The sequence below is a fragment of the Pelobates fuscus genome, chromosome 1 (genome assembly GCF_036172605.1).
Source record: "Pelobates fuscus isolate aPelFus1 chromosome 1, aPelFus1.pri, whole genome shotgun sequence".
NCBI lineage: Eukaryota > Metazoa > Chordata > Amphibia > Anura > Pelobatidae > Pelobates > Pelobates fuscus.
In genome coordinates, this window is record NC_086317.1 from 247,467,322 (window position 1) to 247,481,135 (window position 13,814).

Consider the following 13,814-nt stretch of genomic DNA (forward strand, 5'->3'; position numbering starts at 1 on the left):
AAAGGAATGATAAAATTATTTGGAGAAAGATACTGGTAACGGGGTGAAATAATTTTTTAAGAGGAAAAAGCATTTTTTAAAATGTAAGGGATGGCAGGTTTTATTAAATAAACTGCTAAAACACAAATGTAATAGAACCGGTTTCTATTACTAAAGGGTTTTATTACTCTGCAATGCATTTAAACCACAATTAGCGTGGTAACATTCTACCATGAACAATTAAGGGTAATTTCTTTACATTTGAAAATTAGACTGCTGTTTATATTCATATATTATATGCAGTATTTTTTCAGATCTAGTTGAGGACACAAGTATCCAGGACTGCATAGAAAACGTTATTCTGTGCTTTGTGTGTTAGACACAGGAGATTACAGAATGTAACAAAAGGGCAGAGATCAAGTAATGTCTGAGGTTTTAGTACAGAAAGAAACGGGCAGAATGGGGAAGAACAAAGACTGTAATGTAATTTTAAAGTCTATAATATTTCCATTGTTACGATGCAGCGCTAGCCCTTCATATTACCTTCACATCTCAACACTGCACTGTTCCAAACAACATTGCCCTCCTTCAGGATACAAGTAATTGTCTCCGATCCATGTGTACGGATGAAGCCATCATCACACAAGAAGGACACAGAGCTCCCAAGCTGAAGACTCTCCCCAAACCTCTTCCCATTGACTGGGACTCCTGGATCGGGACATTCATTATGCCGGAATGCTGTAGGTAGAGAAAGAAAGCAGTGATCAGATTCATGTAGACCAAAAATGGACCCGAAATATCCTGTTTACATGATCTATTAGCCTGTTTTGCTCTTCTATAGCTCATATATGGATTGAATACTCGCTTTGTCAAATCTAAAGTCCAGGTCAGTTTACCATACTACCAGAACGTCTGCGTCCATAGAAACAAAAGTGAGAGTGTGAATGTATACACTATGGGCATATGTATAATGAATATAAACCAAAAGCATCTATTTTTCTAGTTACTAAAGATTTTTCTAAAGCACATGAATGAAAGTAATTAAGATCTCTTGGTGGACCATATTTCATTCAAAAGGCTTACAGATACCATAGCTAGCATTATTAGAGGAGAATGACCTGTTTGGTATGCTTTAGGTCTAACAACTAATTATAAAGGAGTTTATTTACAAGGCTGGTAATTTTGGAGTTATGACAAGGGAAGCATACATTTTGACCAAAATAGACACATTGGGAAAAAAAAAATCAGATTCAGATATTTTTACAGCCCAGCTATTCAGGCCTAAAATTACAAGATTCTTCACCATTTTCTATTTTGTGAGTACATCCATAGGTCCATATAAATATGCTCTTAAAAAGCTAACTTTGGATATGTACTGGATTGTTCTGTAGATAAAATAACCACCACTAATAGCCAAAATGCTAGCCAAAGTAGAACATACCATGTACTATTAAAATTGCCATGAAATAGGCATAAAACCCTCACAATCTATATATTCACGGCACTCACATTACGGTATATAGTGAAATGAACTAGGATGCTTCACATTTTCTGTTAAATGCATTTTTGAATATTATTAATGTTGGTATTTAAATAGCCACAGCCCTTTACAATATTGTAGAGGGAGGAATTTAACAATAAATGAGACAATTACAAAATGTTACAGGAACAATAAATCGATGAATACCCGGTTCAAACGAGTTTACAGGAGTTTAGAGGAATGAACATGACTCTCTATGTGTTATCTTTTATTTTCAATGTTATTTGCAATAGACTTAAACCCAGTTTTCTTTTATCCAAATAATGAATAGCACTCTAGATTTATAATTAAAAGATTCTTAGTAATGTTCAACATTAACATGATTGTATTACTTAGCATTGCTCAGGCTAATTAACTGCACAAGCTTGGCAGCTTTAAAAATAATAACAATAACAACAACAAAAACCCATATACTAGTAGGAAAGTCTAAATTATATAACCAGTTAAAGAACCCCTGCATTGCAGTCAAAGATACAATAATTATTTAATTTAAAATCAGGCCCACAGGGATTTATAAAATGGAAATGATTATTTATCAATAACTGGTATTTATAAAGAATACTTCATTTAACTTGATGATAGCCATTGATTTATTTATATTATCCAAATATAGTATTTCTGTACGTGCCCCAAATAGCTGGATCAGCATTGTGGAACCAATAGGTAATCATCATTATATGAGTTTTTTTCTTCTATAGATGCATTATTCTATTATTTGTCCTATACACTGTATATTATTTTTCCATCACACCGTTTTATGAGATCACATGCACATCAGACTCACTGGTGAAGGTGATATTGAAGCCTCTTTTCTCCGTGGAGTGGTCAGTTTGAAACTCAAGCCTCAGCACATGTCCACTACTGGTCAGCGAGGGAGGCACTTGGTTTCCAGAAAAGGTTCCTAGAACTGGAGATTCGGGAGATCCTCCGTCCTTCACCGCCAGGAAGTCAAACTGAGGTTCAACATCAAAGTCATTAAATGCCAAGTGGATCCGGCTCTCTGGCTTGGAAATGATGAGCCACACACAATGCAAGTGATTGCTGTATTCTTCTGGATAGTTTGGGGAAAGGACATTACCAGACGGAGTGGTGAAATTAAAGAAGCAGGAAACTGCAAGAGTTTGGAGAGTGGAAAATAAAACAAAATTGTTAAGTCAGCATCACAGTTCTTTCATTTTCTTAGCTCCACTAAAAAAATATACATATTTAACAGAAGAAGTCATGCAACATGATCATACTTGCATTAATCATCATTGTTATGCAGATTAGATTTATGGCATGTTTTGTCTATATAAGCAATAGCATGGTAGATATGTGTGTGCCATTAGAAGTAGCCAAAAGAGGGGGGCTCACTTCTTGTCTATTAAGCTAACAGGATGTTATGGAAGTTAATTGTAACAATTTGCAATATTAAACCAAGACTGACTGTCTGCTGTCATACTGTATAATAATGTTTACAATCATTATAAAAATGGCATATTTCTGTCTATAGGCAAATCTTTTTATGTTCTGTGGTCCAACCTGATACGACAGGGAATTGCTAGATGAATTCAGCTAAAGCTATCAGCTATCTGCCCAATGGAACTGTGATGGCCATATTGATTTACCAAGTATTTCTAAAGAACTAGGAATTTTCTTTATGATGGGATTTGTGGATTCACCTGTACCTTTTAGAGAGTTACCTTGATTAGACTGCTTTTTGTCCCAATAGCAATTTGCCACTGACTGGTCACATTCCAGACTATAACTATATGCATTATACTGTATAACATTGGCTCTCAGATTATTTCTCAGATGATTGAATTAGAAAATGACTACTTGTCTGCAGACTTGGTTTATGGAGCTTGCACCTGACCAGACTGACTGCTGAATATGACTACAGTGTACGTCTGTTGTGTATTGTATGGAGCCTAAATCGAATCTTGCAAAATATATTGACATCTTATGTAGGAGATCACGTATAAAGCAGCATGTTACTTAAAGTGGAGCCATTGTGATACTTTGCTAAATCATTATTCTTAAAAAAAAACAAAACAAAAAAAAAAACTAACAAGAGAAGTGTGTTGTTTGCGTTAAAATAAATCCTAAAAGCGGACTGGTTTAAAGTAATTAATTATTAAACATTGGTTTTAGCAGATCTCAAATCGTTTTATGAAAATACACATCTTGTCATATATATATATATATATATATATATATATATATACATATATATAGTGTTTAAAAGCTGATAATGTCATAACTTTATGATTTTCTGTAATGCTTCTTCAGTGACAACTTGCTTAGTTTTCGCACTTTCCCCACGAATTGCATCTCTTCTGCTTTGATAAATCTCTGCTAGTAATATCAAATGTCCTGATACCAGGGGTTAACCAATACTAACTTAAAGGGATACTCCAGATCCCTAAAGCACTTTAGCTTGGTAAAAATGATTTATGTGTGAAGAGTGTGTCCTTTTTTTCATTTTGCGAAAAGTTTGGTTAGCTATTTGCAATGACCTCAAGAGGCAGAAATTGCCCAGAGCACCTGCCTTGCAAAGACTTCTTATTGAGCCGTATTGGGAAGTCTGTGATTGGACAGCCACAGAAAGTATGGGCGGGTTTAGTAGAGAAAGGCTTGCAAAGGCAACAGACAATAGATCTGCAGTTTTTGATATAGTTTTTGATATATTTTAGATATAACCCCAATGAAACAATTATAGTATATCTACCGAGCAGTGATTTTTATTCATTTTGAATGTGGCCACTTTATTGAAAGTGTGTTCATGTAAAATGGCAAGTTCTGTTTGGTAACTTTGTGAATATAATTTAGAATATTCAATATAAAATAAATAGCTGTCAATACATATTTATCAGCACTGGAAGATATGAAAATAGGGCCAAGGAGGGGGTGGAGCTTGAAGAACACATGCCAGTGATACATTAAGCATTACTACAGACAAAATGAGGGAGATCTTGCCAATAAGGGGATATGTCATGTGCTTTTTTTTTTTTTAATCTCTCTGTATGGCAGTAAAAGCCCTGTGTAGCACAAGCATGTCTGACAGTGTACTCCAATTCTACTTTAAGTGCATTTGTTATTCTCCACAAGTGTTACACCAAAGAAAGAAAAGGGCTCAACCAAGCTACAATCCCCAGCTAACTTTAGGCTTTAAGTTTAATGCAGTGATGCCCCAGGTCTTTGTAGTTTGATTTCTTCAATAATAATTTCAACATTAAGATATCAATTTTACACATAAACTACATACTAAGTTATCATTTAAGTCAGGGATAGTTTAAAAAAAAACATGAATAAAGCTGCAATATATCTAGTGAATTTGCCGAGATGCAGTGCAGAATATGCTCCACGACAGCTTAATATCACAATGTCTAGATGTGGAGACCCCCAAACATTGAGATACGAAATAGTTTGTGGCAACAAACTGCAAAGAATGTATTTATTCATTTTTAAGTGTTGTATGTGAATAGGCATAGCTAACAAGGCTGATGATTAATATAAGTATAAATCTTTACAGCAGGTAGGAAAAGGTCAAATTATAAATTGGTTTATCTGTAGAAAGTGCTTATTTTCTTTAATTAAATATTTTAACTGTTTCCCTTCCAGGGGCTCATGGGAGGCATAGGAGCAATAAACGTATATGAGCAGAATGAGGAGAACATGCACAGCAAATAAAAAGGCATGCATTGGAGAGCTTTTATGAAACCAGCCAAGCAATGTACTGCAAGTTTTTCAGGCACAGAAAGCGTTACTGTATTTGGTGTGATCATGAGAGTGTGACCAGCACCGCACAGCCCTGCACATCTCCACGATCTTGGGGTGACCTCCAATTTACACGCATTACTGCGGGAATGAAAAATAACACCTAATTCCATGTGTTTTCCGATCATTTATCAGCCTAAGAGAAGGAAACATTGAGCAAGCTTGGAGCACCCATTAGCATATTAGTTCCGTTTGACACAGCTGATCTGTAATTGGTGCTAAGCGTGAAAATTTGTCATGATGCTGCCAGCGTGACCTTCTCGCACCCTTTTCCCCATTCACTTTTTTAAATAAACACATTTAATGCCAATGTTTTCACAGCAGGGGGGGATGCTTTAATGCATTGTTTTCCCATTTTGTGCCTCTGATTACAAACTACTAATTATTATTAATCTCTTTTACCTATATTGCTAAAAGAAGGCAAATGCAATATTAAATATGTCTGAAACATAGATCTATCTGTCTGTCTGTCTGTCTATCTAGCTGTCTATCTATTTCTCTGATTGACTTGTGTTCTTTCTTTTAATCAACTTATCTGTCTTTTTATTATATCAACACAATTTATTGTTATAACTTTACAATGCCAATATTAATTTTGTTCTACACACCAAAAGGATGAGGAAATGCAAAATAATAGATATAATTGCATGAATGTACTTGCTAGATATATCTATTAGATTATGATATGTTATGTGACACAATTATATAGTAAACAAACATTTATATATGTATTTTGCTCACACGCAGGCACAAACACACCTACAGTAACATAATGCAATACATTGAAATTAGTCACACCAATTGGCTTACTACACAAAAAGTAGTCACCACACACATTAAAACGCAGTCTACTGCATCACATACTGACATAATTGTATCAGTAATACATTCCTTTATAAACTAGCAATCCCACACACACACACACTTACACAATACTCACAACACAACACCACAAGAGTATAAGGAGCTTTCAATAAAATAAGCTACATCGAGCACATATGGAGTATAAGAATGATCTAGCAATATCTCCACGAAATATCCAATTAGAGGAGCTATGCCAGAGAGCAATGTCTCTAACCATAAGAACAATCTCCAACCATAGGAGTAATTTTACTACTAAAACCATAGGAAAAACATTTGATCAGATGAGAAAATCTCCAAACAGAGAAGCGAAGTCTCCAACCATAGAGGTAATCTTCAAACACAAGAGTAATGTCTCCATCCACTTGGACATTCTCTAGCCAGAGGGTCATCTTTAACAATTAGATACCTATCTAACAAGAAGAGCAAGCTCCTCAACAGAAGTTGGTGATTTGTTGAAATATCTCTAGATCAGTGGTTCTCAAACCAGTCCTCATGGCCCACCAACAGTCCAGGATTTATGTATTTACCTGTTTTATTCCAATGGAGATACTAACAAAGCCTGGACTGTTGGTGGGTCTTGAGGACTGGTTTGAGAACCGCTGCTCTAGATGAACATTTCTTTCCCTATATAGTATTGGTTAAGGAATAAAAACAATTCAGCAAGTGGATGCATTTCTAACAAGAGGAACAATCTTCTCAATAGATGATGAGGATCTGTTGACATATTTCCAAAGGAACATTTCTGACCCTACCTGGTATTGGTGAAGGAATAAACATGAAGCTGCTGACAAATCAATTTATTTATTTTAAATACAGGGTGATGTTTCATTGCTATCAGAGAACCCACCCACAGTATGAGTATTCAAAGCTGAATTGTATTTACTATATCTAGTGAGTGAACCGATTTACATGAATCCGTCATAGAATCTAAAACAATAGATAATTGAGGATATGTGTATATAAGATATATATACATATATTTTAGAAGATTCTAAATCCAATGGAACAGCAAATGTATTAGAAAAACAAATGAAAATTAATGTAATGGGCTTGATTACACAAAATAAAAAATATAACGTGAATATTTATATTCGAGAGCAATGGAGATATTCAAATATAAGAAGCACTAGTAATTTAATGATCCTTACTATGAAAGAATAATAGGATGGATAATTTCAGAGTTTAAAACTTTGCTCAAGAAGCAACAATATCTTCCCGTAGTTGCTAAACTTAATACAAAAAGATTCACATGGTCCTAAAGTAAGACTCTTGAATGTGATGGAGTCTGGATATGATGTAAGCCATTGCTGACTTGTGAATGGTAAATTTGCCCAAGCGGAAGCCAATTGTGCTCAAAATACAAATGACTCTGGTGAGATGTCGGTGTATAAGGATAAATCTAAAAATATTAAAAGTTAAGGATTCCATGCAAATAATTATTCATGTTAAAATCATTATAAATTTGTTTATAGATGCTATGAATAAAATGTATTGTTGATCTGGATACCAAATGTTGAGTTAGTCATATACAATATTTAGAGAGGCTGAGCGCTTTCATTAAATTTTTCGAGAATCTCTGCAGCTAATGAGGCAGAAGAAAAAGGCAGAAACATAACAAAACTGCAAAACACAATATAAAATAACCTATTATTAAAGAGCCCTTTTACCAATCTCAATGGTAACAGAGTGCTTATTTTATTAATGTTTGTGCCCTATGGTGTCTCTTTACCAGAAGTGAAAGTATCAATATATCAATGTCTTAAAGAGTGGCTTAGGGCTCCCAAATATCCATGCAATTCTTTACCTAAGATTTGAGAAAAAAAGAGCGACACATTTGTCACATCGTGCTACAATTTAAAAAAAAAAAAAAAATATGATTATATTAAGAATTCCACAAACTAACAGCATATTTTTTTTTAGAAAGAAGGTTAAAGTGTACCTGTCATGGTACACCAACTTTATTTAACAGTACGTTAAATGTAATCTATACATTGTGCAGGAAAAATTTCTAACGAATGTATAGATTGGGAGAAAAAACTTTCGATATACAAATACCTGTCAATCAGCTCTTGATGTTCAGGGCCTGACTGACACAGAGACTAGGAGATACCTTCTACAGATGGTTCTCCGGTCTTCAAGCATCTACACGCATGTGCTATGGTTGCCGGAGTTACTCTGTAGCCAGCATTTCTAGCATTGGCTAGAGGAATATAGGATTGAAGTAAACAACATCACTGCACTGGCAGTGAAGTCACGTATTGTTGCCATGGAAGAGGATTATGGAAAGTGTCCCAGGTAGGACCAATCCATTTACATCTCGAGGATTATAAAAGGGAGACCAGAGTTGAATGTTACAGTAAGCTAACACCAGCTGATCGAAAGACACAATGGCATTGGATTGGAAGCACTGCTAATGAATTACAACTTTACATTGAATATATCATTTATCTACTTAGCTAATAACAGACTGCTCAATCTGTCTGTGGAAACAGATTTCTGCTTACCTAGAAGTTTAACATTAGTTATACTCTTACAGCCCCCTGTAAATAATCAAATTCTTATAAATATTCCTATTCCTAATTGCTACCATTTCAAAGTTTGCTATAAAGTAAGTATTCTTTCTGACCACATGGTGGCATTAATGAGGTTCATTTTAGATGTTACTGAAAGCAAGAGTTTATAGCAATACACATTTTATTGTATTTTGAAGAAATCTAATATCATGTATTCTCGTGCATATAGTATTGTTAAAAATAGGTTTTGAGTTTTTACATTTCTGGAGGCTATTCCATTTTCCATACAAGGAAACATTTTTAGAGATGAGCACAACGTTGTAAGGCTTATTTAAAACCTAGAACATCACCTGTTACCTGTTTAGACTTGGAAATATATTGCAGGTCTATAAAATAAAGTATTTTCATACACCATCCAGAACAAATCAACTAATAAAATGAATACAAACTGCATCCAATATTGATATAAACATGTTCACAGCCTGGTCGTACAATTATTCTGTCACAAGAGAGTGAACTTTGTATTTTGAAATTCTCATTACATAAGATAAAGTACATTGGCTGTCCGCAGAGGATGATACAGTAACACAAAAGATCTCGGGGACTTGAGTTAAAAAGGTTTTGAAGAGTGTTGTGACCAAGCATCAAAGAAAGATCAATGGTCTTGCCACAGCTCTTCTGAAAAAGTACAAGAATGATTGTCCACTTGGACCGTCATATACACATAACATACATTCCCTTAATGGTAAAGTTAAAATCCAAACTACATTTCTCTGAGCTTTTAAACCATGTACGGTTGTAGTCGGAGCCAGTGATTATCCATATGTAATTATCTCTTTAGACTGCAATTTGTACAGTTTGGAGATTAACAACCAACAAAATTCCGTGACAAATTGCATGCTTTGTAGTGGTAAATACTGTTAAAGAAGGATGAAAACTGTGCTGAGAAAATGAAGGTTTTCTGCATTTTTAAATCAAAACATTAATGAGAATGAATACATAGAAGGAAATATGATGAAAGGAAAACATGCAATCCACTGCAATAACATGAAAAACCAAAAATCTCCATCATAATATAAAACCAAAGAGCACGTTTTTATTAAAAAAAGACTTGAATCTCCTCACTTTCTTAATCACGTGTAGATAGAGACACTGACAGACTGAGGAAGCCAAACATTCATTACCAATCATTAATTTTTTAACAATGATGATGTTTTTTTCTACCATTGACTGCACTTTTAGAATACACAAACCTCATTCTCTTAAAGCTCATATTACGTCAATGAAAAAGGATGGGGCAGAACCTCTGAATATAGAGAAAGGAAATCATTTTACCATGCAAGTGCTCAGCAGTCTTTTATCTTATGGGTAATTCATATATCTATTAAATAGCACATGCTCCTGATGAGTATCATTCCTAAATCTACATTTTCACCCTGCATTGATTAAATTCAACCCTGCATTTGGTAGTGATGAGGAGTACTTGAGAAAACGTGGCTTTAACTCCAGTGACAGATGTCTTTTTAATTAATATGTACATTTATCACAAAGCAGTCCAAGTTAAGGCACTCGGGCCACATATACAACAACATTTTCCTTAGGATCCAAGACATCCTGAAAATGGTATAAACTCCACTGTATTACATTTAATGTGTTGATAGTATTTGACCATCTTATATAAGAAGCAGTGATACACAGATACAATCTGCTAAAGTGAAAAAAGATACACACTTCAGTATATAAAATTTGTGATATAACCTATTAAAGTCTCTACCAAATGTTCCTTACTGCCATGAAATGTACCTGTAAATTATCACACATTTGTACGTCTTTTTTTTTATGTTTGTTCTGAGAAACATTTTATAAAAACAAAATATTAATTTTAACTACGGGTATTTTAACATTTTACCAGAAATTCTACTTAAAATCACTAATTAGATTTAGAAGACACAGAGCTCCTAATAGTGGAGGCACAGATCTCCGCATTAAAGCAATACAGTTCTTCCACTTCAGTAGAAACATAATGTCCAGTGGTGTATTTTGGATTTGTGCTGCCCTAGGCAGGACGGTGCTCGGACAACCCCCTATTTAAAATTTTTCCCACCCTTTCCTGTCAAGGCTGCACTTTGACTGACAGACGCTCACTCACTGACAGACGCACACTCACTGACAGATGCACACACTCAGTGACAGACACACACTCTCATATACACTGACAAACAATGACATACACACACTCACTGATTTGACACACTGATAGACAGACATACACTATTACTCGGGGGGACACTGACAGACTCTCACTGACAGACTCACTGACAGACGCACACTCTCACTGACAGATGCGCGCACTCACTGACAGATGCATGCACTCACTGACGGATGCACGCACTCACTGACCGACACATACACACTGACTGACCGACAGACACACATTCATTGACCGACACACACACACATTCACTGACAGACACACACACTCACTCAAATTCACTGACACACTCACTCAAATTCACTGACACACACACACATTCACTGACACACACTCACTGACACACACACTGACATTCACTGACACACACTCACTGACAAACACACACGCACACACTCACATTCAGTGACACACACTCACATTTCTCCCACTCACAAATATTATAATTATAATTTTTTTTTAAATATGAAATCCACCCAGTATTCCTACTTTTGGGATAGCTGGATGGATTTTTCACCTGGGGTCCAGTGGGGCTGCTGGGCAGGGAGTTGGCCAGACGTGCAGACGGGTGGGCGGTGAGGGAGCACTTTCCCCTGAGCTCTCTCTGCTCAGCTCCCTCGCGCGCTGCAGAGTGATGCCAGCAGCTGGAATATGACGTCATCTTCCGGCTCCCGGCATTACTCCGGGTTGCGCGAGGGAGCTGAGCAGTCAGAGCTCAGGGGAAAGTGCTCCCTCGCCCTCCTGCCCGGGAAATAACTGTCCGCCTGTCCCGGGGGAGCCCAAAGGTGGCCAGCCGGCCAGCTCTTGGGCTCCCATAAAACAAGGCAAACAAGGTATTTGCCTGGGCATTTGGGGGCAGCATTTTTGCCCCCCCCCCTCGGAAATTGCAGCCCAAGGCAAATGCCTGGTTTGCCTCGCAGTAGACACATCCCTGATAATGTCCAGATTATGAAAAGTATTTAAATTAGCTACTTATGAGCCACTAGTGAGCTTCTGTTGGTTGAAGGGTGAATCCAAATTCACTGCAGCTAAAAGGTAGTTCAAAAAGCCAGCATCCCCATAAAAAAGTACTAGGAATTACAGAAGTCATCCCAAAAGTATCAGCTGTCCGTGTCAAAAAAGTTTTAATGTCACATTTAAGTACAAAGAATTTTGCCCGAGTCAACATGATAGAAGACAATGTTACCCTTTTTTCGTTACATGTTTAGTAAAAACTAATTTAATTTAATTTTTTACATACTTTATTATTGATGTGCATGATGATCAACTTACTTGAGATGCCACACCAGCATCGGCAATATAATGAAAAAAGCTTATCATTACACGGCATTCGTGGATACAGCACATTTTTAGAAAATGTATAATGTCGTTTTACATGGTAATGTAGTCAGGTGATTCTACATCATGACAACATATTGAAGGGGTAAACTTGTCTAGATACGTAAATTGTCTCACATTTAAGGTCCTAGCAACAAAATGACAACCTATACTGTGTTGAGTGTGTCAATATTGCATGTGAGTGTGCTTCACAGATATAAAAAAAAAAGGTTAAGTATGTATACAATTAACAACTAAAATAACAGGAAAAATAACTGACCATTAAGCTATGATCAGAGAGGATTCGTAGGTGGTATTATAATAAACTAGCACAGAAAATGTGTGACTGAAAACATTACTCCAGGGGCTGCCCAATCCAAATATAGAACATATAGGAATACCGAGACAAAAAGAAAAATGCAACTAGATCCTCATCAAGAATATAGTTAAGCTTATGAAAACATTAAGCCTAATTGAAGGGTTACCACTCAATCTTAGGTTGGTCAGCCCATTCCCCATCTAGGTAGTGACAGAGATGCAATCAGCATAAGCCATTTATTATAAGGCCGCAGGAACACCAGATTCACGTCACGTCACGCCAGCCCCAGGCCTGTATTAGAGCCATCACCCATGCCCCACTGTCCTGGACCTGAAGTAAGTCCAAGCAACTGTCCTTGTGTGGAGCCTCCACTGCAAAGCCCGCGGCGGTGAGGGGTTCTCCTTCCCCCATGAAAACTAATTTAAATACTGAATGTCACACACTGAGAGTACAGTCTAATACAGCATATAATCATCAGTCACTCAATTACATTATAATAAAAACTGGACATCAATGTGGCCATCAGCAATTTCACACTCCTTAACCTGTTGAGTAGTGAGTAGGATAATATAAAGTAATGCCCTACAATAAGCAGACATGCACATATAATTTGGAATCTCTCAAAAGTGCACCACCAGTACAACATAAAAAGATGGACCTGCTGAAAAACTAAACTACGGACAGTATTTCCCTTATAAAATATCATTGCAAACGGGTCTTACTTTAGAATCCACAAACCATGATCTTAAATCATCACAGCCTTGTGAGCTTGATGAACCCTTACATCTAAAGCCCCCAACCTTGAATGCCTGGGCACCTGAAAGCCATGATTAAGAACAAACACTATAGTTAAATTTCTAAGAGAATAGAAATGTCTTTTTGTTATACAATGCTTGAAGGAGATGCATAAAAATGTTTCACTGAGAAAAGTAGAGCAATTTTATCATAATTAATGTCTGTGCATATGTATAATATGATTACTGGCAGAAAAAAAAGAAAAAAGTGCAACAAAATTAGTAAGTATAATTTAATAATAATTTAAGAATTATTCTGCAAGCATATAAAAAGTGTTGCAGAAGTTTACCGTTCTAAGATAACAATTTGGTTTGCAATTATAAATCTCTTTTAGTGTATCCTGCAGCATCCTTTGATAAATTACCAAACAAGGTGTTGGAATAGCTGACTGAAAAACACAGAATAGAGCATAAGCAGACAGACAGATTTTTCTCAACAGGTTTCCAGAGCCCTTTTCTAGACATACAACCAGGTGGTGGAGACCCAGGAGTCTTAAGACATGCTGCTGGAAGATGT

General features: G+C 36.1%; 1 protein-coding gene across 1 annotated transcript in view; it reads right to left on the reverse strand.

Annotated features, from left to right (window-relative positions):
• The window catches only part of CSMD2 (CUB and Sushi multiple domains 2), a 916,375-nt gene that overhangs the window by 209,901 nt on the left and 692,660 nt on the right, over positions 1-13,814 (reverse strand). The window contains exons 14-15 of the mRNA XM_063456412.1: positions 2,304-2,630; positions 523-717 (exon numbers count right to left, since the gene is read on the reverse strand). Of these exons, the coding sequence (XP_063312482.1) occupies positions 523-717; positions 2,304-2,630 (522 nt within the window). The remainder of the gene's footprint in view (positions 1-522; positions 718-2,303; positions 2,631-13,814) is intronic.